General features: G+C 37.9%; 1 protein-coding gene across 5 annotated transcripts in view; it reads left to right on the plus strand.

Annotated features, from left to right (window-relative positions):
* The window catches only part of uvssa (UV-stimulated scaffold protein A), a 48371-nt gene that overhangs the window by 16570 nt on the left and 5791 nt on the right, over positions 1-26010 (plus strand). For all 5 annotated transcript variants that reach the window (XM_076292613.1, XM_076292614.1, XM_076292615.1 and 2 more), the window contains exons 7-12: positions 3169-3297; positions 11207-11300; positions 17375-17576; positions 19398-19535; positions 20231-20414; positions 20558-20669. In XM_076292613.1, coding sequence (XP_076148728.1) covers positions 3169-3297; positions 11207-11300; positions 17375-17576; positions 19398-19535; positions 20231-20414; positions 20558-20669 — 859 coding nt within the window. The remainder of the gene's footprint in view (positions 1-3168; positions 3298-11206; positions 11301-17374; positions 17577-19397; positions 19536-20230; positions 20415-20557; positions 20670-26010) is intronic.

The raw sequence follows: 26010 nt of genomic DNA on the forward strand, positions 1-26010 counted from the left end.
GTGTGCGTAGGGCACCAAAAACATCTTGCTCGTAAAATAGCATCATACCACACATTGTGGCGGGTCTGTTATTTACTGTAGGCTGCGCAAACCACAGGCCTTTATTTTGGGCAAGCCTGCATTTGAAGCCTTCTGTTGAAGAATTTTATATAAAGCCTGCGCTAACAGTAATCCTCCTGCCCCTGATACCACAGCTGTGGATAGTGTGGAATGTTCAAGTAATAACACAATCCAATGTGTGTCTCAATTGTCCCCCGCTGACCACCTCACACATTTCTCTAGATTTTGCAACAAACTTACATGACACAATGCCATAAAATATGCCAGTTTTAGGACACAGAATAATGTTTGTAATGATACCAGTTAGGCCTACGTTTAACAGTAACAAGTGTAATGAGCTATTCATTGTCGAAGGTGCATGGTGAAGTGAAATTCTTACTTTGGAAAACAAACATTTGCCGATATCATCGCCAATATCATCAGAATATTGCAACAGATTCTGTGTGTTCTGGACTGCAGGTAACTTGTTCAGCCAGTGGTTCTCAAACTTTTATTGCATTCCCCACTTTGATCAAGGGGCATGACTGATGATAGTGGACATAACGTGTTATCCCTAGGCCTTTGCAAGTCAGCAATTCTGATGGTAGCCTAGTCTACCCTATTAAAAATATAAGTTTTCGATGTCCCAAACGGAGAGCCATACTTTATTGTTTTTAACGATCTCTATGCTACTCACAAAAATGTAGGCATGGGGACATGATGAAGTAGGCCAAGGCCGTAGCCATGATGTCAACATTGGGGGGGACCAAATCTGTGGTGCGGTGTGAATTTCAATAACAGAATTTCAATTCACATTTCCTGCCATGCAAAAATATTATTACAATCACAACCAAGTCATTAGTTAAGTCAGTCAATTAGGATATACCAAACTTTTGACGGACATAGGCACGGATGGATTATGAACCTCTGGGCATAGATGCAAAAAAAACCCTCCCCTGTTAAGATAGGGGCGCCCGGGGGCATACTTCCCCGGAAGACTTAAAAAAATGACCCTTTATATTATGACGACTTGTGAGTTTTGTGGAAATAGAAGAGAAGGGCGGAGAAGCAACTTCACACAGTCTTAGGCTTCAGGGCCCCCTGAGCTCTTGGCCCCAGTAGGTCCATTCAATAATCCATCCCTGGATATAGACCTGTGGTATGACTCCATTTGTCAAGAAAATACAAACTAGAGTATCTTTGATAACCTCTATATTACACTGAATGCTTACTCATAGGTTTGGACCTATAGCCCAATCATATTTTGTATTTTGATTGTATTATTCTGGCAGCTAATCACACAATTTTAAGGTAGTTTGAAAGGGATGGGATTCAAGATAGGCTAGCCTAAGTCAGGTCCCTCCTCTGTCTGACTCACCTCAAGTTACCCTGCATCATAGGCTGGTTTCTGACAGGAATTACGTTTTGTGTTAACAAAATGTAGAAACACAGCCTTTATTTGGTGAATGGAGGTGGAAATTCCTTTCTTTGGTTATTGTCCGCGATTCACATTAACTGTAGGCTATCACCGCTATTGTAAAAGTTTTTTCAACTTTTGTGCCGTCGCCACATTTGAGTGCTACGTTTTGCCTGCATGGATGCGCGATTGAGCGCGCATCTAAATGTAACATGCAAGATGCAACAACCATTTCTAAGAGGCTTATAAACCGGTTCATTTCTGACATTACTACTAGCATATGAATGCATTATTTATGTTGTAAGACATGTGAAAGAAATGAAGGACACAGGCACGCACAAATTCAAATAAAAGGACACTTTCGCTTTTTCACTTTCGCTATCATTGCGAGAAAATAGGCTACAATATGGAATTGCTTCAAAGTTCCCTTTGAGTCTGATCAGCTTCAAAAATGAATGGGGTTTCCTTAGACAGTGCTACACCTTTCCAACAAGTTTTGTGAGAATTGTACCGGTATCTTTTGCGATATTGTTGACAGCCCGCACCGCAGCAGGGTGCAGGAAGCTTTTGATAGCGCACGCCTCAAACGATAAACGCAAAACCTCCAGGACAAACCACTCACAGTGTAGGCTACTCTCTCTGAAACCATCAACAGGTCACTAACTTATTTATTTTTCTATGTCCGAATATTGGGGGGGACATTTTGGTCACGTCTGAATATTGGGGGGGACACGCCAAAGTCTATGGTGACTACGGCCCTGAAGTAGGCTATCCAACTGTCGTGTGTTAAATTATTGTGATTACGAGCCAGTGGTTTTCAAACATTATGCGTGACAGAGCGATGTACAGTGGCAGAGTGACGCACAGTGGCTGAAAGTGGTACTAAAGCTTCACGCAGCTTCACGCCTCGTAATGCGCTACTGAAGTGGCCATTTGAAAGCGATGCCCACTGTACACAAGACTTTGTACATGTAACCCCAGGAGAGTATTTTAAATAGGGTGGTTTGAATTCAGGGCCTAAACTAATCTGGACGAATCCGGTTAGTTTAGAGTTGAGTAGCACGGTTCCTGTCTCTCTTTAGTGAATTTAGTGGAATTTTGCCATTTCTGTTAGCCTGGTAAACCAAACTCATTCACAAAGTGAATAGGAAAACCTTCCCAACACTCGCATTGTGACAGGCATAGACATTGCTCTGACTTTGAAATCACTGGTCCAGCCTAACTACTCACATTGATCAGTGATGTATAACATTACAAAAATGTACAAACAGCATTGGCAGTCAGGAAACAATGTATGTTGGCCTACCTTTGCTGTGTATAAATTTACACATTCTTCCAACTGCAATTTTTGATGTTTGCAGGCGTTGCTACTACCGTTTACCACAGCCACTTTCGATTTCGAAACTATAGTGTCATCCCCTCTCGTCGCTGATTGGGCAGGTAATGCCCAATGGAATGCCGACCAATGGAAACTTTAGTGAACTATGGTGTTCCAGACAAGTATCTCCCTGAAAGGAGATCTAGGTGGGCGTGGCAAGGTTACATTTCTGTATGTTATGGAAAAGAATTTTGTGAAAAAAGTATTCTCTGTTGTATGTAATAGATGGTACTGAAATCTAGCTATTGTGCCACTGCTTTTGAAGCGCACTCAACCAGTGGCTGTGATTGAGACTGAGTGTTGTATCAAATCCATGACTTGTGATCTATGGCAGGTTTTCACCAAAGTTGGAGGTGAGGAGCAGCTTCTTAGACAGACCGTGGAGCTGAAGCACTTTCTGGAAACTGCTTTACAGAAGTACAAAACCCTTAACATCAGCCACAAGAACAGGCATCACAGAGTGGTAAGTCATTTCTTTTTTTCGAAATAATGTTGTTTTTTGTCTTAAAGATAGCATGTCATGTCATGTTTTTTTTTTTTTTTTCATATGATTGTGATTTAGCAGAAATGGTGTGCTATCCAACTTAAGCCACAGGGTGGCAGTGGTTTACTGTTATGGATATTTTATTTCCTCCATTATTAAATGCCAGTGTATTGAGGATACTGGCAGGGCACAATATACAGTATTTACCTCAAAGTTAAAATAGAAGCTGATGTTTTATTTTAACATGCAATTATTTAATGAAGATCTCATAATATGGATAAAGCAATATAAAACTGCTGTTCATGGACAACTTGGCTTAGATATTATTAGATTCTCCACCTGAAGTGGGCCTTTTATTTAACACACACGTTATTGTGATGATGCGTGTTTGAACTGGAACAATAAGATATTGAAAGATAAAGTATGCTATAAAAAGCAATAAAAAGGGGCTGTTGTAAAGCACTTTAGCATGCCATGTAGAATTGTATAACTTGTCTTGATAAATATTTCATCATATTTGTATCTAGTTTTCCTAATAACAGATTTAATCACTTGTCTTAATCTTGATCACCACATTTTTTAGACTGTCTTGTTTTGTCAGAGACAGAGTCTGCCCATGTAGTTTGTTTTAAGTCAAAAAAAGCAAATGTTTAAAACCTGTTGGAGGATTTTTATTCAATACTTACATGGTGTTCAGCTTTGGTGGCTGGTGAAGTGTGATTGTCCATTGATTATTTCATCAGTACCTTGGGAAGGGATAACTAGAACACTGAATCAACAAGGAAGGTTTAGTGCAAACATAGTGATTAAGCTTTTGAATCACTTACATGTTGAGATATTTATTATACAAAATGCTGGAATGTTTCTCTAGTTGTGCTGTATCTTTATATGTTGGTTTTGAAGAAGCAGAAAAACTTTCTTTAACAGTAACCCTCATGTGTGTCTTGTAGCAACCATTTGGAAAAGCAGGATTAAAACACACATGCACACAAGCACGCACACGATGCATGTGATGCACAATACATTAAAATAGTTGGCTTGACATTTAGGCTTGTTTGATATGAATGTTTGAATGTTGAGACTAGAGAGCAGAGGCAGTGGTAGTTGCAGATTAATTTTATTCTACGTCCTGTTACATTAGTGTTGAGGGCCGTTAATTCCAGGAAACAGCCTAGTCAAATGTTCTTAGCCCAGAGGCATCATGCTGCAGTGTATGCAACAGCAGTCCAAGGTCTCTTTCAGAGGCTGAAGACACAAACATCCCGGGCATCTATTCTCTGTTGTTAGTACCATGACAACAGATGGATGGCCATGTACTTGTTGTACCCTCCATGGACAGGTAGAAACAGGGAGGGTCATGGCAGAATGTCCAGTTCCAGGGCACTAAGCCAAATATAGGCTCCCCACGACTACACACACACACACACACACACACACACACACACACACACACACACACACACACACACACAGTATTTTGATAATCTCGGTGACTGAAAAAGGCTCACTGGAGACCAACAAATTTTCATTTTTAAAAAACGTTTATTTTGGTTATTCTTAAACCTTTCTGACTACTTTATCTTTTGTTTACTGTAGGCTTGGTGTGGCAAATTAATGTATTTATGAATTAGTTATGCACCACTTACTGCGTTGTTAAAATGTACTCCAGACTTTTGTACTCCAGACTTTTAGGTATGCTGTGGGCTGTACTTCTATAGACAAAGACAATTATGTCCTATGTGCTCTATTAACCACTTTTCCTGGACCTCTGTGAACAATGTCATGAGGTCTAGGAAAAATGGGAAGGAGAATGTATAAGGACGTAGGAAAAGACAGTCACAGACAGTGCAAAGAGATTCTGCCTGCACTTTCACTAGGTTACATAGGTGACAGTGGATATTATTGACGTGGCTCTTAAATTTTTGCTGCTGCAAGGAATTGTGGGATACTATGGTCTCTGTTGTGTGATGGCATGATCTCTTTTCCTTTAGTAAACAATGGCACAATGTACTCTCTGCTAAAGGAGATAAGAAAGGAAGCATTGTAGTAGCATTCTTTAATATTTAGAGACTTTGAACAGCTCCGATCTTGGCTGCCAATTTGGGCCACCTCTAGGTAATTTCCCTCAGTTTGGAAAAAAGTAAAAAAGACTATCCAAAAACAGACATGATATTTTCCCTCTTCAAACCTCTCAACACATATATTTTGACAGTAGGGCCAACTTCTACTGGTATAAAATAGAGTGCAGTAAATTTGATCAATAGTGCTGTACTATGTGTTACTCCTTGGATTTCCTCCATTTAGATTTTAAGTTATTTGGAGGAAAGCCACTCCACCATTTTTTGTAAAAGCAATAGGATTAGGTCTGAGCAGATGGAAGTAGCTGAAATTGCACTGAACAGAGAATGACTATGTACAGTGCACAATAACCATACAAATCTGATCAAAATTGACAAAATGTTGAGACCAATTTATACGGCTTTATGGTATGTTTTATTCCCATTTACCACCTAAAAGTTTACAAATCAGCAAATCATTTAGGTTGTCGTCATTGTCACACCCCTTCCAATATTTATTTACTCAAATAAATGGTAAATCTACTTTTTAATGTGATGCTTCAATGTCAAAGTATAGTTTTTTGTCAATCCATTCAAGCACGTTTAAATTTAATTGAAATTTCTGGTAAACTTAGTGTCATCTTTGTATCCCTTCAGTCAGTTTTTCCAAACTGTTGGAAGACCTCTGCAACTATTTCATGCCAAGACAATATTCTACACCTCCTGGGTAGCTGTTGCCTTTGGTTCACACACCTGATTTATTGGCTTTCTCCAATCATTTCTAAGAGCATTCAGCAAGACAGGAGGATATTAGCATATAAATAGCACATGTGCTATACCACACCGCCACCCCCTGGTCATCCCATTTTTGTACATTTTATTTGTGCGTTAAGATTGAATGGGTTGTTAAATTCATAACCATTGGACTTTGGAAGAAAGACAAATGTAGTCATTAATTCAGTTGTTATAGGTGGCCTCTTGACTTCTCACAGAGAAAACTAGACATTTTTCTCAGGCTGGTAGCAATGGTCAACACTAACACTGGCCTGTTATAATGTAGGTGTGTAGACAGTTGATTACATTTCGATGTTTGGAAGGTGGGATGCTAACATTACATTGTGGCTGTTTGACTTGGTTGTCATTCTCCACAGCTTTCATGAAAGGAAAACAAACCGATTGTTGACATTAACGGCTTGCAGATCAATTGGAAATCGTAGCATTTGTCAAGAGATTGCTGATTCCTCATGTCTTTCTATGTACCTCACTGTTTGTCTATGGAGTGGTTCACTTGTAGAAACACTCTGGTCAGTTATCATTATTTTGTAATAATTATCTTGTTTAAACATTCTAAATGTCATCAGTCATTTTTTACAACAACTTTTACTTCAGTTATACCAGTCGCACACAGGAAATACACTCATCTATCGTAATGGACTTACACCAAGAAAGCATCTTCAGTGTGAAATCCAATGCATCTGTGTAGTGGACAAAATTATTTTATCTCACTAAACTTGAAGAAAATAAAAAAAAAACTTTTTCTGTATCAGGTGAGTTGGGGCAGTTTAAATGCAAAGAATTGAATATAGTGCACATCCCATATTTTAGAAAAACCCAGTGCCAGCAAAATGCCTCCATATAGCAACTAATTCTCAGACTACTGCATACACTCAACCACAAGAGTTACAGTCCTGCCAGGGTCTGGTGGCAGATCTGATTTTATCACAACAGAATTAAAGTGAATTAAAAGTAAAATAATGTTTGCTTCCCAAAGAATTGTGAGCTTGGGTGGTAATAGTTTTTTTACGCTTTATTTTCATTTTCATCTATCAAGAGACGAAAAACTGCACACGACTAAGGACAACAACTTGCACAAACAAAATAGCAATCTTCTCTCCCACAATTACTTTTTTTTCTTGACTGCAAGAAAAACTGTTGGAATGGAAAAGATGGAAATGATAGTTAAAGTTGTGGTCGGTGCTAAGATATTTGGTTTTAGCACCTTCCTGCAGAGTAAGCATTAGTTTGTGATAGTGAATGGGAACAACAGGAACTAGTCAATAAATATAAGTACTGTTGTAGCAAACAACATAATTGATGTGCATTTTCTTATAAAAGCTTGCACACTGTTCCTGTAATGTTTGTCAAATAGTGTCTAAATGGCATTTCAATAAGCCTGTTGTGGAACAACATTAGGAGATCAGGTAAATCAAATCATGATACCTGAATTATCATAACATTTAAGGAACAATCTTCAATTCCACAAAGAAATAGCATTTGTCCTCAAATTTCATGAGGAAATTATTCACTGTAAGATACATAGATTACAGTCTTTTGGAAAAAATGTCACATGCTTCAATTGACAGCACTTTAATCTCCAATTATTGGATGCAGTATGGGGAAGGATTTAAGTCCAGAAAATAAATACTTAGGACCAATGCCAGCTTTGATTGCCTCTTTAGTACCTGATAGAAGCTTAATTACATTAGCAATTAAGGTGAATTAATACATAAATAATTATGTTTTAAAATAATGCAAAAACAGCTCCATTCACTATATGCCCTAGAAAAACAAAGGGCACCCGCCTTGTGTATAATGCTTTATGAAAATGACCCCCATATTTAAAAAATGGCATTCGGTTATGCATTGTAGCACCCGGGAACAGTTAAGCACTCTCTGAGAAAATTAAAAGGCATAAATTCTGTTTAGCGCTGATGGGATCCGCGGTGCTCTCCCTGGAGTTGAGTGCTATCCCTTGCACCAGATGGAACAAAGAGGAAGGGGGAGAGAAAGAGAGGAAGCCTTGGGTTGCATTTTGTCTTCCATAAATTCTTGCCCCTAGATTTCTATGCTGTCACAGATGGGAGGAGAAAAATAATAATAATTTGCCTTTCTAGGAACTCATTGATATTACATATAGATTGATGGTGGCCATTTACCCTTCAGAAGCTAAGTGCCTGTCATTTCTGTGGAGCATAATTAAGAGGTGCCACAGGTCAATGTCAGTGACAGTTTTCTCTTTTGATTAGTGCCAGAGTGATAACTAAACTTACATAGAGAGGATGATTGATGTGAATGTGAACTGAAGGTAGGCTGAAAAAGCAGCATTAGGGAATAAAGAGCTTTAACGGTGAATATTTCGTATACAACTGGTTTGCAAATTCAGATTTTTTTCACTAACATTCATTAATATGAATGAATTTTAAAATAGTCTATGCTACAAGACTACAAGTTTTTGTTTTGCATAGTATCACAGGGTTTAGCGGTCATAGTCATCTGTCAAAAGTTGATGGAGAAAAACCCATTGAACACCTACAAAGCTCCCCTCTTTGAGAATTAAAAATGTCCTCCATTTTTACTGCTGAAATAGAACTAGTTGATTCCATCTAAGATTACCTTGCAAGGTAATTATATATATATATATAAGGCAAGAAGCTTATTCAAATTCAGTTTACACAGAAAATAGCAAATAATATGATGTAATGTGTAGTATTTTAATGTGTAACATGTATTTTGTAAAGTATGTAGTGCAGCAACAAATATGGGGTGTAGTGTACTAAATTCACAACTCTATTTTTAGTCTTACTGCTCAACCAGTCTATTTCTAGTCTACAGCTGTTACAAAAAATGAATATTGTACAAGGCAACCATAAGCTGTGAAATATATGCTTGCTTTGTCCTTAAATAATCACCCTTATGCTTGTTTTTCTTATTTTGGATGTGAAGTTAATGTTTAAATGTACTAGAATGTAACAATATTTGGTGGAGAGTGGGGTAAAGAAAAAGAAAAAAGGGGGGGGGTAATGTTTCTGTAGTTGTAGTATGTCAATATGACGTGTTATATGTCAACATCATTTGCAAGGCCATTTTTACATTACAGCATGTAATTTACTATTGAAACCTGAGATCTATTAGGAATAGCATTGTTTGTCTCTTGTATCTGTGTGCTGCCCATTTCACTTTACTAATAATTGCTGCAGACAAATATGTCCTCACAGTCTGAAGCATATTATTGCATATCCTTCCTTTTGTAAATGTTCTGTCTTCAGTTTCTTTCAACTTTCACTGAATATGTAGTTCTATTTGAAAAAGGAACTGTAGTCTACATTACAGCTATGCTGTATGTGGTCGCAATTAGGTGAACTATTGGTTAAGTAGATGACATTTGGAGGAAGCAGTGAAAAGATTGGATGTGGTCAACTGGAAATTCTATTAGGAGTCTGAATTATAATGGTAAGATGGACCCACGTTACTGCAGAGTGTGCTGTTCTGGGCGCCATAAATCTCAGGAGATTCCCCAGGCCATTGTAGGTCTCATTTGATTGTTAATAAGCTGAGAAAGCACTGCTGTTGAGACCCTAATTCCTCTGTAAACCAGCGGCAAACAAATATTGAGTGAAGGGTGGCCATATTAAGGTAGGTCAAACCTCTTGGGAACAGCCTTTTTGAAATCTTCAGTCAAATACTCACTTTTATTGCTAATACAATGTTAAACATGCATTTATTGGAGCTTCAATATAATTTTCAAGATTTCATAAGGGACAAGTACTTTGTAATAATAAGTTCAATTAAATCATGATTTGGTTCATGCGACTGAATTTGTTACTTTCATGCAAAAATCAATCAATACAGAAATATATTGTGGCGCGGACATCTAATCACCTTAATTGACTACAAATGATTGTGGAAATAGGTGCAAACTAATGTAATCATTTAGTTGGTTTCTCATTAAGCATGCTGCTGCACACATTAACATAAAGGTTGTTTCTAGGTTTGTGGTCTATCTAAGCAAGACTACGTCACTTTGCTGTTATGAGAGGGAGAGTATCTAAAATTGACAAGGCGATACTAGCACTGCAATGAAGCCTATTTTACTTTACCACATAGGAAAACATCAGAACAATGAAGCAGACTTTACTGTACTGCATAGGAGAACATCAGAACAATGAAGCAGACTTAACTTTACCGCATGCGAGAACATCCACAAGCATACTTTACTTTACCTAGCATAGGAGAACATTCACAAGCATTTGAGGAGGAGAAAGAGGAGGCATCACTGTGAAACGAGGCATAAATAACTTTACTGTATGAAATTACCCAAACTAAGTAGGCCTATGTGCAGATGAGTCTCAACTGCTTACATGTCCTTCCAAATTTTGGGAATTTACACCAGCATGTCAAGATGCAATTTCAATAGGCATTTATTTCCATCATTTTGACTGTCACTAATTCACTATGTCAGTTTAATTAGCCAAAATGTTCCATTTTGATTCACATAGCAAAGTGGACACCCCATTTGACAGTAATAGTCTATTGATTGCACACATAGTGTAGATAAACATGGTGGTAGTGTTTAACACTACTTAAGATGCATTAAATTGGTTACTACTGCTGCTACCACTACTATTACTACTGCTACTGCTACTGCTTCTAATAATAATAATAATAGTAGTAGTAGTAGTAAGAGTAAAAGTAGTAGTAGTGGCAGTAGTAGTGTTATTAGTATTAGTAGTGTTATTAAAACCTGTATAATAAAAAAGGAACCCTGCATATTTCTTCTCAAACAGTCTTTTATATGAATTTATTCAGATTTATTTCCCTAATCCTTTGAACTAGTGAATATATTGGAAGCAGTTATAAACATATAATTTATTGCTGGTTGATATTAAAATCTGATATTGCTTAGTTTTAAGTTACAGATGAAACTGTAAGAACTGTATAATTAATCATTCAGTTGTGCTCAAGTTTTTTTTTTTTTGCACTAATCTTTTACATTCCTGTTTCCAAACCCCATGCACCTATAAATCCCCTTTCAACCATACAAAACCAAACAGATGAGAGCTGATGAAAGTGATGAAGACTTTGAGGAGGTGCCAGAGAAGGAAGGCTTTGAGCCACAAGTTCTTGATGATCTGCGTGTCAAGTATGGTAAGTTTATTCAGGTGGCAAGAAGCAAAGACCTCTAAAATAAAGTAAACAGACAGCTGTAACAAAGCAATGAAGGCACGTGCTGCCATGATGGTAAGCCCACAAACTACTTTCGATGAAATTACTAAATTAGCCATCAGTTGGTGAATAATTACAACAACAAGCGCTATATATTTGTATATATGTTAACCATACATTTGTTTCATGTCTCACCACTCAGCAGCCATCTTGGCAATGCTTCTAGGAAGTTATTTAGGGATAACAAGGTCACTGGCTGCTGGGACGATGTCCGTAATTCCACATAGTATGGTCAGACAAATATTAAAAGTAGATAAAGTGAATCTGCAACCTCAATGATGTGAACATCTTCTGCAGAAGATAATCACAGAAATGACTTCATTCTTTGTGTTGGCCCATGTTTGCTGCAAAACTGTTGCTACATGTATGCTGACAGTGAAAATAAACAGAAGGCCAGACATCAGTAATGCCGTTTCCAACAAAGCTATTGGCTCTGTATATCACAGGGCATGATGTCCTGTTTCAAATCAGCCATGTTTATCATTGTGGATTTCCCCTGTAGATTCCTATTAATTTTCGCGCAAGTTATCTGTCTCCTCCATTAGAATGTCTCTGCTTTAACTACATCAACAACAACTTACAACAACTATTTTACCTTAGATTTTGTGTTATCTTAGTTTTTATGTTGACCCTTTCTGGGTTTGAACAGATTTGTAGAAGGCTTGTAGAAGGTATTTATTTCCACAGCAGTGTTTCCCACAGAATTGAATTCTATTTGTGGTGGTAGGTTTGCAGAATTAACTTGAATGCAACAGTTGTTAGCAAATTAGCGCAGCGTGGTTATGATGCTAACCAGATTTAAGCACAATTTAGTACAACCTGGAAAATCATTGTGTGGTGGTCAATGTTTATATTGTGGTGGGCCGCCACAAATAAGTCAATGTATGGGAAACACTGCATAGGCCCAAGCACTGGCTTGGAGTTTAAAAAAAGACTTTAGAAAGTGATGATGCTGAGATAGCTTGCAACCTGACAAGCAGCCAATTCTATGTGTGAATCTTTGCTAATATAAGGTTTACAAATGAAATTGAGTGGAGTGGAATTGAACCAGACTATGGAAAAATGAATAGAGCAGTTTTAAACCAAATGAAGTTTGTGGGAGCTGTAAACCCAACCTAACCCAAGAATCTCTGTGAATTTTGATTGTAATTCACATGACCATACATGTGTTCACTTTGATATGTTGCTAGAGGTGATCTCAAATAACATCAAGTGTGAAAGTCTATGACATGTATGTGAGCTGTGGGGTTCTACAGTCAGTACATGTCTGATATTGAGCTGGAAAAGATGCTGTCACAAATATAGTTTACTAAATCTAATCTGCCTTCTATGGCAAAACTAGAAATCTCTCATCTGTCTCATACAGATGGATAGCTTTTAACTGGAACCTTCTGGGCTCTCACCTATAGCTGTGTAATGTCCCCCTTTTATTTCCCTTTCTCTTTCATGCAGTTTCTGTCTTTTGATCTTTTTTTCTTGTTGGGTTCTAGGCGGGTCAATATAGGGTTCAACGTCAAAAAAATTGATACAAAAGGTTTTTTTATGGATTCTGGTACTGTTGGACATGCTAAATAACATACTAAAAATCTAGTAAAATCTGACCTTGGGAAAGGGGTCATTTTCAAAATGGAGGCCAAAATGGCTGTCAACAGGTTAGAATGGCTATATCTCAATTACTATTCAGCCTACAGGGGTGAAATTGATATCAAATGATGGTCAAATTAAACAAGAATAGGATTTTAAATGTTAAAATTGAAAATGTTTCAATGCTTTTCAGCCATAAATTAAAATCAATGCGTTTTAATACAGAGCAAATGCAATACAGGATTATTAACCATCTCCATGGCATGGAGGAAGATAAGACCTTAACTGGTGTTATATCTCATCTAGAGGTTATATGCTTTTAGAAAATATATAGTTTAGGATGTTTAATCTGTTTTCCCTGGACAAAAGAGGCCAACATGTATCCGCTTTACACTAGATTCGCCTTACAGAATAGAGGGCAATGTATTGTGCATTCATGGAGGAAGATGGGACATGTTTTAAATGGTGTTATATCTTATCTACAGATTATATGCTTTCAGAAAATATATATTTTAGGGTGTTTAATTTGTTTTCCCTGGACTTAACATGCCAACATATATCCCCTTTACACTACATGTAGATTCGCCTATACAGAATAGAGGGCATTGTATTGTGCATTCATGGAGGAAGATGGGACATGTTTTAAATGGTGCTATATCTTATCTACAGATTATGTGCTTTCAGAAAATATATATTTTAGAGTGTTTAATTTGTTTTTCCTGGACTATATATGCCAAAATGTATCGGCTTTACACTATATTTGCCTATACAGAATAGAGTATGTATTATGCTTGGTGTGGAGGAAGATGGAAATGTTATCTTGTTGATTAATGTTATATTTCATGTACAGGGTATATGCTTTTACAATATGTAGAGTAGAGTTTGCGAGTAAGTGGCTGTTTTATGACTTTAATGAACCATGACCCCATGTACTGTATAGGCATGCATTGTATATTTGTGTAGATCAATAATTGTTGGCATCTATCATTAGGGGGGAGCTAATTAAACTGAATCTTAAACTATATGCATAAGTAGATCAGAAATAATTATTATATCATTATTCATCATCCTCTGACTCCTCTGAAAGGAACTTGTGTGGATTGTCACATTGTTCATTTTGACACGTTCCACAGGCAGCAGTGCAAGGTAATCCATATCTTCTACACGAACAGAGGAGTGTCTTGCAGAAATGCACACAATTAAGAACAGTTGACTGTCTTTGTACTTGGATCTAACATGAAAGAGTATTTGATTGAGGTTGATTCCATTCCATTCGGTAATCAGTATCTGAAAGCTAAACTGAGGGAGCGGTACGGGAATGACATGTTTCACAGAAGGGAAAGGTTTTTTGAAGGCATGGTGACACTGAGAGAGAAAACATCATGCATCCTCAGGTCCTACTATAAGAACACTAAAAAAGGTGGAGATGAATAGTCATCAGTGACCTCTTAATCTGATAAAACATGAAAAACACTTTCCTAGGCTGAATAATGCTTCAGATATAGCTAAAATTAGCCTCTGGTGGCCATCTTGGACGCCATCTTGAAAATTCTAAGTCTTTGAAAATGATGATCTGATACTTTAGTGTGACATATATAATTCAGTGACCGCTAAATCTGATTAAACACGAAAAACACTTTCCTAGGCTGAAAAATGCATCAGATATAGCCAAAATTAGCTTCCGGTGGCCATCTTGGATGCCATCTTGAAAATTCTAAGTCTTTGAAAATGATGATCTGATACTTTAGTGTGACATGACTCAGTGACCGCTAAATCTGATTAAACATGAAAAGCACTTTCCTAGGCTGAATAATGCTTCATAGCCAAAATTAGCTTCTGGTGGCCATCTTGGGTGCCATCTTGAAAATGACAAGTCTTTGAAAATGATGAACTGATACTTTAGTCTGACGTATATGAATCAGTGACCTCTAAATCTGATTAAACACGAAAAACACTTTCCTACTGTAGGCTGAATAATGCGTCAGATATAGCCAAAATTAGCTTCTGGTGGCCATCTTGGACGCCATCTTAAAAATGATAAGTCTTTTAAAATTATGAACTGATACTTTAGTGTGACATATATGAATCAGTGACCTCTAAATCTGATTAAACACGAAAAACACTTTCCTAGGCTGATTAATGCTTCAGATATCCCAAATTAGCTTCTGGTGGCCATCTTGGACGCCATCTTGAAAATGACCCCTTTACTGGGGTCAGATTTTACTAGATTTTTAATATGTTATTAAGTACATCTAAAGGTATCATAATCAGTTGAAAAACCTTTTGTATCAATTTTTTTGAGGTAAGGTGTTTTTTTTTTTTTTCATATATTGACCCGCCTATTCCTTTTTATTTCTATGAAGATGCTGAATTGTCAAGGTCCTTAAAAATATGTTGATCTCTATGTGGAGCCTAAAATTGATTGGGTATCAGATTTGTAATTTTGATGGTTTATGTCCTAAATGTTTTTTTTTTAATTTCCTATTGGTGCTTGGAACCTAGAGAAAATAGTTCCATCTCTTTCCATTTCAGTCATTCTTTAATTCATTTTTTAAGTCCCTTCTTCCTCAGTTTCTGTCTTTTTACGACTGATGTGTTATCTATCCCTTTATCAAAGCATTCTTGTCAGGACGTTATCTCTTTCCAAAATTTACATTTTAATTACAAGGCCTGGTGAACCCACTGAAATCAATACCCCTGCCATTGGCAGACTCAACTGTGTATCTACTGGAAAGGCCCTCTCCATTTCCTGCTATTGATTTATCTCTTTAACACCTGCAACTTTATTGCTTCAGACAAATAGCTACCATTTTGGTCAATTTGAACAGAAAAAGAAGGGATTTGGTAATATTTTACCATGGTTCCCGACAAAGTCCTGGCTATGATGCAGTACGTCTCTGAGATAGAGTGGAGCAACCGAAAGCCCCAGACCCCCCCCCCCCCCCACTCCCGGCAGTAGTCAGACCAGTATCAGCTATTTACAGCCAGACATTTTATTGTTTCCCTCCCTCTTTTTCTGCATTCTCCAGTGCTTGCTATTTTATCATTTACTAGGAAAACAAATTCAAACATGTACAGACCACAGTAATTGTCAAACTGCCTCATATAATGCATGATGTAGGATTTGTGGAATCTTCAAATTCATCAAATGATTTGGGACATACTGGACATAACTGCAAGAAATTAGTAGAAATAAAAATTCTGTCTAATAACAAACTCAAAAAGAGTGCAGGAAAAGATGTGAAACGCAGCACGTTCAACAGGAATTGCTTTCTCCCTATCTTTCTCTACAGCATGATGTGTGTGTGTGTGTGTGTGTGTGAAGCTGCTTTCATACATTGGGGAAGGTTGTTATTTTGTTGCCCCAGACATCACCAGGACACTACACTAGCCAGTGCAAAATCTGGGTCATGTCCGAGTGAGCCCATGTGTGAATAGAGCACGTATTTGTTTGAATCCGAAAGGCTTTTGTCACATTTCGACCTTGCGTCCACGTTACACCATTGTAGCCAAGCTCCCAAAACAGAAAGAGCTGGATCCGCTTGCCACCCTGTATTTGTTTTAAGGGAGCTGTTGTGTGTGATTGTGGACAACTGAATCACATAAGCATCTGGCACAGATGACATACAAGTTCATGTTCCCTTCCCTGATTTGTTGTGCTCACATCATGTGACAATGGCCATGTGTTCCTTTTCCGGAAGTAAACATAGGGATGCAGGATAAAGGGTGAATGGTCGTGAGATTTGCCTGTCAATGATAATAATGTGGATGCACAATGGGTCTACTTTGAAACTGAAACGGTCGTTGTGGATGTGGAACGGATTTGTGCGCCAGCATAAAATGTGCACCCAAACATTTTGTCCACATTTTTTTGGCACCACAATAGTACATTTTGCTTTTTGTGTCGGTACGGTAGCCATACCTACTTCGGTTACAGATTGCCACTAACCACTGTTTTGTTTTTCTTCACCTTCTATCAGTGTCTTTTGGGATTGAGTAGTATGATAGTTGTGTTTCATTGTGCTGCTGTGTTGTAGCCTAATGATACTCCTACCAAACTAATGGTGTAGGGGGCTCTTGGACATGTCACTGTAATCTGCTGCAAAATCCTAGATTACAAGGAGGCTCTAATTGAATTGTTATTGTTGAGGACTGCAATCAGCTCTCCTTGGGGTCCTCCAACTCTGCCTCATGCCTTAATCCATGTATGGGAAACCAGCTCATATTGTTTACCATGACAATGCCATGGTGAATCATGTCTGGCCAAAGATCGGTGTGTGTAGTATCTACACTCATTGCATGCCATTGTTTGGTTCACAATTTTTTCTTATGTTATGTTCATTTCCCATAATCACTGATTAGAAAGAGTTATTCTTCTCTGGAGCTAATTTTTTTATTCTCATTATTTATAGGTATGGAACCACTCATCTCTTCCCCAGGGTCGGTGGGGGGAAAAAAGCCTCCAAAACAGCTGGCTACCAAGCCTGTTCCCTTGACTTCCCCAAGTACCTTACGTTCTAAAATGAAGACCTGGGAGGAAGAACAGGACCCTACCAGTGCTGCTGCAACCTTGCGTATCCTCAGGCAACGTCTCCCATCCACTGTGACTGAAAAGTAAGTAACTTCACTGCAAAGACTGCTAACCAAGTGTTATTAATCTTAGGGCCAATCTCAATTCTCTGTTTTACCCCTTCCCCTTCCCCTATCCCTTCATCTTACCCCTAGCCTTTGTCCCTCGAAACCGAGTGGCAAGACATAGGGGTGAAGAATATTCCCCTTGGAAATGAGATACCACTAGCCAACCATAAGGGAGAGTGGGATGATTGAAACACTTGAATTAACGTCATTTACAGAGATCGTACCACACTGAAAGCTAATATTTTGTCACTTATTTTTGTTCTGTCTTCTGTCAAATAGGCTATCATTGCATTTTCAGCTCGGAATAAAACCGTTCAGGAATTATTTCAACAACAGCAGAACGTGCCTATGTTCGTTCGCAGCCTACCTTCTGGTCCGGGTGAATGAAACAGGGATGGGGGACAAAATAAACATGCAGTTTGCTATGTAAACATCCCACAACTCCTTCGATATTTTACAATAATATCCAAATGGTCGTTACTTGACATCAGAAGCAATCGCTACCTGTAATAGCCTATGTGAGGAGTCGGCAGCAGTAGGCCTATGCAGCATTCATATCAGACGAGCGGTAAAAAAGTTCAGCGAATTTAGCTGCTGTTGGACTTTACATTTCTGACATGGTATGCTGCCAATTCGGGGGGAAGACATGGAAATATGTAAAATACGAGACATTCGCGCAAATATTGATGTGCTGTTAACATTCACAAAACAGGCGATTTTTGAAAACTTCCTCGTGAAGAACAGGACCTTCAATATATGTTCACAAGATTGAATGCAACATAAAACAATTACCATTTTAATTTTATAATCCTTATTAATGGCAACATTTCATGTCAATGAATCTCTCGGTGTGCTTATTTTTCCGGTGTGAGCGTTGTATGTTGGGTATTTCTCTTACCCCTCCGTTTCAAGTAAGCTCCCGATCTTACTTGGTTTTAAGGGGTATCTACCCCTTGCCCTTATCCCTACCCCTCGATCGATATGAGAATTGAGATAGCCCTTCGTCTCACGTGCACGCGCAAAACTAAGGGGAAGGGGGAAGGGGAAGGGGTAAAATAGAGAATTGAGATTGGCCCTTATATTTGCCCTTAGAACTTAAGCCATTTTTTGCAGGTTTTTGCATTACTATATTTTAATGACTTTATAGAGGTCTCAGGAAAGTGCAATACTGACTATCTTGTATCCTTTTTTTCAGCACAACCTAAGCAATATTATTCAAGTATTGTCATTTAATTTTAATCAACTATATACACAATTATGAGCAAAAAACATCAACATATCAAGCATGTATTTATTTATTTATTTATTTATTTGTAAATAAATGATTGGCAAAAACACAAATACATAGATTAAACTTTATTTACTAATTGAAATCATACACACGCTTTTTCTGAAATAAATACCATTGACATTTTTGCTATCATAGTCGGAGAGATATCCCTCTCCTAATGATAAAATGATGATTTGAGTTTTTCCCTGCTATTATATTTTCGTGACACATTCACACACACAGTATTGACACATTCCGGTCGTGGTAAAAATGTACATGTTTTTAATATGGCAATAACGTTAGTTCTACTTCATGGATCTATAAACCCATCTAAAAAAAACCTCCCCTTTCGATAGACACCAGCAGCACCTCCGGACAATGAGTATAAGTCTGTTAAAGTTAGTAATTTCCCAAGGGTGCGTCAGTGGCTCAAAAAACTCAAATTTGTCTGCCAAATGCCAGATCCTCTTTTTTTTCTTAAATATTTTTTACTTGATATGTCATCTGAGTTATCCTCTCTCTGATAGTTGTGGCGCATCAGGCAGCAGTGTGTCACCCGAAGAGACTACTGAAGTCGGAGAAGAAAAGAAAGTCCCTGTTGTACCGTTTGGTATAGACCTCTACTATTGGGGGAAGGAGCAACCTACTGCTGGGAAGATTATCAAGTATGATTTTATGTAAACAGAAACCATGCATGAAAAAGGATATATTGACTACACTTAAATTAAACTTCATACATATAACACAACAAAACAGCCACCATAACGGCTCGATCACACGCCTCAGTTGAAAGCGTTGATGGAGACGCTTCTCATTCACTTTACATGGGCCAACGTCATGTGTTGCCGAACTAAATTGTGAGAATGAAGCCTTGCATTGCCGTCAAAAGTTGACAAATTTTCAAAGTTCAAACCTATTCAAGCAGCAACACAAGCGCCAGACAATGTTTTGGTAATGAGCAAAGACGGCTCTCATCCGTATTAGCAGATAAATGTAATTTCTTTGGCTTTTGTATGCTTGGATTTTGTAAAAGTTAGCAAGAAATAGACACTGTACACTCTGAAAAAGCTCTTATTTTAACCCCAAAACACATCTAAAATGATGTGTGAGCGAACTATCTAACATTAGCAAGTTAGCAAGCCGGCTAACAATGGTGACTGGTTGTTGACCTGTTAATCTTGCTTCAATGCATACACACCTCTGAACTGCCGAGAAAACCCACCGGCAAGCTTTGAAGCGTGTGACCGAGCTGTAAGGGTTGGTAGCCTAATGTTTTGTGTTTGTAAGACATTGAGTAGCTTTCAAGTACTAGTTCACCTCCTCCTAACCTCTCCATGTTTCACTTAAATTCATTTCTCAGGTACTCCTCACAACATCAGTTCTGGGTACCCAATGAAAGAGAGGAAGAAGTGGTGAATGAAGAGCTTTCTGCCCAGATGAAGTCGCGTTACATCACATTTGCTGGTCGCTTCCAACCAGTGCTGCATAAGTGCAAAGCTCTTATGCCTAATGGTGGTCTTTGTGAACGTCAGGATCGTGTTAAAGTAATCTTTCTACAAGTATTATTAGTATTATTTGTCATAGTCATAGAGAAAGGTCTGCAGAACTCCTCTGCCTGGGACTTTTTAAAGTAATCTTTTAATTTTGTCTGGAAACGTCTCTAAAATGTATTTATTGTATTTCCCAGTGTCCTTTCCATGGAAGAATTATTCCACGAGATGATTTAGGAAGGCCAACTAACCCAGAGGATTCAGAACGTCTTGAAAAGGAGAGGAGAAAGCTTCAAGAAGAGCAACCTGGTAAGAGAACACATTTTAGGAATCCCGATTTTCAAATGTATCAGCAGTACATATGTCCTTATGTTTCAAACTTGGTTGTCATGTTTCAAGTTTCAAGTTTATTGTCATTTACTCATAAATAGTAATTTATTAGCACAATATTATGTAAGTCTATATTTACACGCTAAACAAAATTTAATGAATCTACAGAGTATTGTAAAACCTTGTTGAATTTGAAGAGATGCAAAGTATTAAAGTTTGGTAGGTAGATAATACAAATAATTGACCGTAGTTTGACGGGACAGATCCTGTACCCTGTCCATGTTCGTTTGAGACAGAGAGGTGAAAATAATGTGGACATTTTAGCCTAATACATAGCCTATCACATGCAGTCCTGCACATGGATATTTACAACGCTGCTATCTAGCGATTTTGACCCAACCCATCCGTAATCCGCGATAGTAGTAATATTAATTGTTGTATAGCAATTCCATTGCATAAAATAACATATTCTTATTACCTATGAGTATTTTAGAAAATTAAGAATGCCATTAAAATATTGAATTTCACTACTTTTGTTACAATACTTCTGGCCACCACTGTACATGCAAATCATTTCAGATGGAAAAGTATAATTCAAAATGATTGCACACATCCACCAAATAAAACACCTGACCCAACATAATCTGTTGCATGAACAATGAAATATGAGGTCACTGTACATACTACAAAGGGTGCGTTACCTTAAACCGGTCACCGCCATCTTAAGGTAAAGTCTGCACAAGTCAGTGGCAACAAGTCAAGATGGCGGCGACTGGAGGACAAGTTAAAGACCCATGTGTAAGATCTTCTCCCATCTAGTGTTTAGGGATTATATTGCAACCTAATAGAACTACGGTAACCGTCATCATCAACATCAAAAAACATTACAGTAACACCCAATTCACACCAAAGATCCGCGTCCGCGTCGATACTAAACTGTCGCAGAAGGAGTTGCAGTGGTGTAAATTAAATGGTGCACGTCATTGCCAGCTGTTGCAAGCCATCGCAAAGCATTTAACATTACCATATCTAGTTGCAACTCATCTTGTTGCGAATCTACCTAGATGATGGCCCTAGGTCCGGACTCCTAAATAGGTGTGTCAAAACATAAACTTTTCTCTTTTTTCATTGCTTGTGTGTGATGCCAATGAAACACACTTTCGGACATGGAATAAATCATTTAATTTTGACTGTTAACCGAGCTAGTTAGCTAACGTTAGCACAATAAACGGAAAGTGAATGGGAATGGTTAGTGATGTTCGCTGGCTAGGTAGCAGCTAAGGACTTTGGTTAAAACTTGTACATTGTTCCAAACTAACCTGAAATAACATACATTCAGCAACGTTGTGGTAGTCTGCTAGTTCTAGCACAACTATGGTATGTTAGTTTATCAACTGTCTCTGGGTAGAGCCTTTGAACAGGTGGCTGTACACAAGAGCTTTGCTGAGACAGTGACAGATCACGAACAAAGTTATTTTTTCTCTTTATTTGTTTCGTTGGAAAATGCAATGCCAATGTCGGAATGTTAGGAAGACATGTAGGTTGTAGAAAATGGGTTCATAATCGCTGAATGTAGGGAAGTTCAGCAGATGAATTCAAGTTTTTCTTTGCATGCCAAAGACGGCGCTGTATTTGACAAATGTCCCTAGCTGGCCACCGTTATTTTAACATGGCGCCCGTAGATGGAGCGTTTATAAACGCTATGTATATGTAAATGCTGATTTCTAAGCCCATAGGTATGCTTCGAATTGGTGGTGGTGGTAATTAAACATGAATGAGGCCACATTTATGAATGGGAAATGTTAATATAGCTAACAAACAACTGAAAATGTTCCACACTGTCCCTTTAAGGTAATGCACTGATGCCATAAACAGTCCTTATTATAACCTCTCTATACACTTTATAAAGTTTATAATACTTTGATTTCCATTGTTTTAAAAATAGCATTTGTTTTGACATGGCTCCAAGCCCTTGCGCTTGTACTATAAGATATTTCGTTGTTAATGTAAAAAAAGCCACTAATTGATATATTTTGCTCTCAAACGAAAGTTTGAACTTATCATCCATAAATAGACCCTAGGTTGTTTTTACTCTTGACACTCCTTTGAAAGGAGAATCTGACATATGTGGTTTCACTTTCGCTAACTCTGTGAGACATTTGGCCTTGGCAGAATCGTTTCTTTGATTTATTTTTTGTCAGAAATTGTTGTTGGAAAGCAGTAGCGAGAAATTGGTATGTTTTCTTAAGTATGGTTTTTAAGTGGATTCTATCTGCTGCACTTGCAATGAATACGACTTTGTGATAGCAACATATGAGACATTAGAAGCTTCCAATCAATTGGTAGTGCAGTAATGCTTACATTAGTGTTGCATGGTGCACCGATACTACAAAAGTATCGCAATACCCTGAAATTAAAAATGTCACAATACTAATTGTATTAGTATCGATACATTTTAGAATGACCGTGTTCTTTTGCAGTAATTCAATTCAATATTACTGATGACGTCAAGGTGGTGGGGCCCCCCAAAAAGTATTGAAAAAGTATTGAAATTCTTGACTTGGTATCGAAACAATAATTTTGCTATTGTGACAACACTAGACTATATACTATGTTTAGTTACAATCGTTTTACACTTGTCATCGTACTAAAATCCAAAATGTTTCCTCATAGGGGATATGAGATGGCGGTGCCTCTTCAAAATTATCTTCTCCATCTCACTAGTCGCTATGCTTCGAGTTGTCAGTCCTGAGGACTGTTAGTTTGATTTGTTTAATTTCTTTGCCCTTTAAATCCGCTTAGCATTGTGACAATGCTGTGCTAATATGTTAAAACTGCTGCATTCAAGTTAACTCTGCTAAGGTCTTATCACAACATAGTGCATTGAGAAGACTAAACTAAGTTAAGTTATGCAATCAAGCCGTATCTCAAAGCTAACATTAGAATACTGGATATCGAGTTTAGCATGCTTAGTTACAGCTGCTTGTCAATTTCGACTAGGTTACTCATGCAGGGCTCATTTTATTGACTCTGACACTGAACTCTGACACCCGATGCAAATGGAAAAAGTGTTTTTCAAGACTCAAAAGTGCTTGTCCCAAGGAGAAAATCAGCAGTCTTTTAACTGTGTTAAAATTGCAAGGGTTCCCTCACGAATGTCTTAAAGTGACAATAGAGTGAGAGCACTCAATTAGACCTATACACTACCAAGACCCTCTTAATCAACCCCATACTTTAGGTTTACTGACATTTGAGTTAGCTATGCAACCCATTGGCAAACCTTTACATCTGGAGATGTCCTTGTTAGCTCATGTCATGTTTGCTTGTAGTTCGTGTAGTGCTTACCAAAATCATTTATTTTAACTAATGACATCCCGAATTGCATCCACATATTCTAATGCAGTGTTTTTCAACCTTTTTTGTGCCACGGCACACTTTCGACATAGGCATAAGTATATGAACCCCTATGTTAAATTCCCATAGAGGCAGGCAGATTTTCATTTTTAAAGGCCAGTTTTTTATTTCATGGATCCAGGATACTATGCATCCTGATAAAGTTCCCTTGGCCTTTGGAATTAATATAGCCCCACATCATCACATAGAGATTGGCATGGTGTTATTTCAGTTAGCCTATTAGCTGGTTTGATGCTCATTGAGCTCCAGCTAATAGGCTAACTGAAATAACACCATTTGTTATGTTTCAGACTCAGTTCATTCAGTTCATTTTTTTTCTCATCAATCTACACACAATGCACCAGAACTCCACAAAAAGGCAGGTGTTTGGAGTGTTTCGTACATTTATAAAAAATAAAAGACTGAAATATTCCATTTACATAAGTATTCAGATCCTTCAGGGCTCTACACTAACATTTTTCCAGGAGCACTTGTGCGCCTAAGTTAAAAAATTTAGGAGCACAGACAAAAATCTGGGGCCACAGTCAGTTCTGTACTTAACTTACACATAATGTAACTTTACACTGCAGCCAACAGTTAAACAAGCCGGTAAACCAATTGCGAAGATAAGAATGACTGACAACATTTACAGGAAACAAGATTTTCATTGCCTGCTTTATTTTTAGTCCGTTCTATTTTTCTACATTTTGTTAATGTAAAATAATATACTGTATTTTCCGGACTATAAGTCGCACTTTTGTTTCATAGTTTGGCTGGTCCTGCGACTCAGGTGCAACATATATATATATTTATATATATGTTTTTTTCCTCTTCATGACACATTTTTTCACTGGTGCGACTTATACTCAGGTGCAACTTATAGTCCGGAAAATACGGTAATGGATTGCCATATTTGCATATAGCCTGTATATGAAGTAGGCTATCCTGCCAAATGTAGGTCCCTAAGCAAATGTATTTATTTGTGAATCCACCTGTAGCTAATCCAAATATGCCCATGGTGACCTATCTGACTGCATACTGCCCAATACTAATACTAAAACCGTGAATTTTCTCTTCCACAAAACCCAACATAGTGCAATCAATGATATTTATATTTATTTGAAATATCTGCATTGATGGGGGCAGTTGGCAAATGGTAGGCCTATGCATACTTTCGTTTTGCACTTCAGCTTGTATTCAGTGTAAAACAAACAAGCGGGCATGGAAGCCTAGAGTTGTCTGTAGCGTTCTCCCTTTGAAGAAAACAGGAGACTGATTATGGGAGGCTACTTTTGTGCCTGTTTGCTACAGCTATATTTTGCATATTGCGGCCAATACATCAACTGGTCTAAAAGGCATGTTACCTTTTCCTTCTCTCACTGCATTCTCAGAATCTCATCCTGTTCCTCATATATCCGGTGGATTGAAGAAATTAGTTCTAGTCTACTTTGCATCTTGGCTGGCTAGTCTAACTTTCCGCTTTTTATGCGCATCCTTGAATTTGATAGAAGCAACTAGCGAGTCACAACGCGAAAACTGCTAACGTTGATAGGAAGTGTAGTTTTTATGCTATATTGGCGACGTGATTCTATGGTTCGCACCAGTAATGTTTCGCGATGTTGCGGTGTATTTTGTAGACAAACATTGACTTGGCTAGAAGTCATTCGCACCAGTGCGCCTAAATATTTTTTTGCACTCGCACGCAATTATTTTTACTCGCATGTGCGAGTGAAATGGGTGCACTGTAGAGCCCTGTCCTTTGTTATGATGCTTGCAATTGAGCTCTGGTGCTTCCTAATTCTATCAATGGTCCTTGAGATGCTTCTACAACTTGATCGGTGTCCACCTGTGCCTAAATGAATTCACTGGACATTAGTAGGAGAGGCACACATTTCTTTATAAGGTCTCACAGTTGATGGTATATGTC

Source organism: Alosa pseudoharengus, unplaced genomic scaffold (genome assembly GCF_046254945.1).
Source record: "Alosa pseudoharengus isolate Yale_2024_CS ecotype anadromous, Long Island Sound unplaced genomic scaffold, YU_APseudo_1.1 YU_APseudo_1.1_scf_19, whole genome shotgun sequence".
Classification (NCBI taxonomy): Eukaryota; Metazoa; Chordata; class Actinopteri; order Clupeiformes; family Clupeidae; genus Alosa; species Alosa pseudoharengus.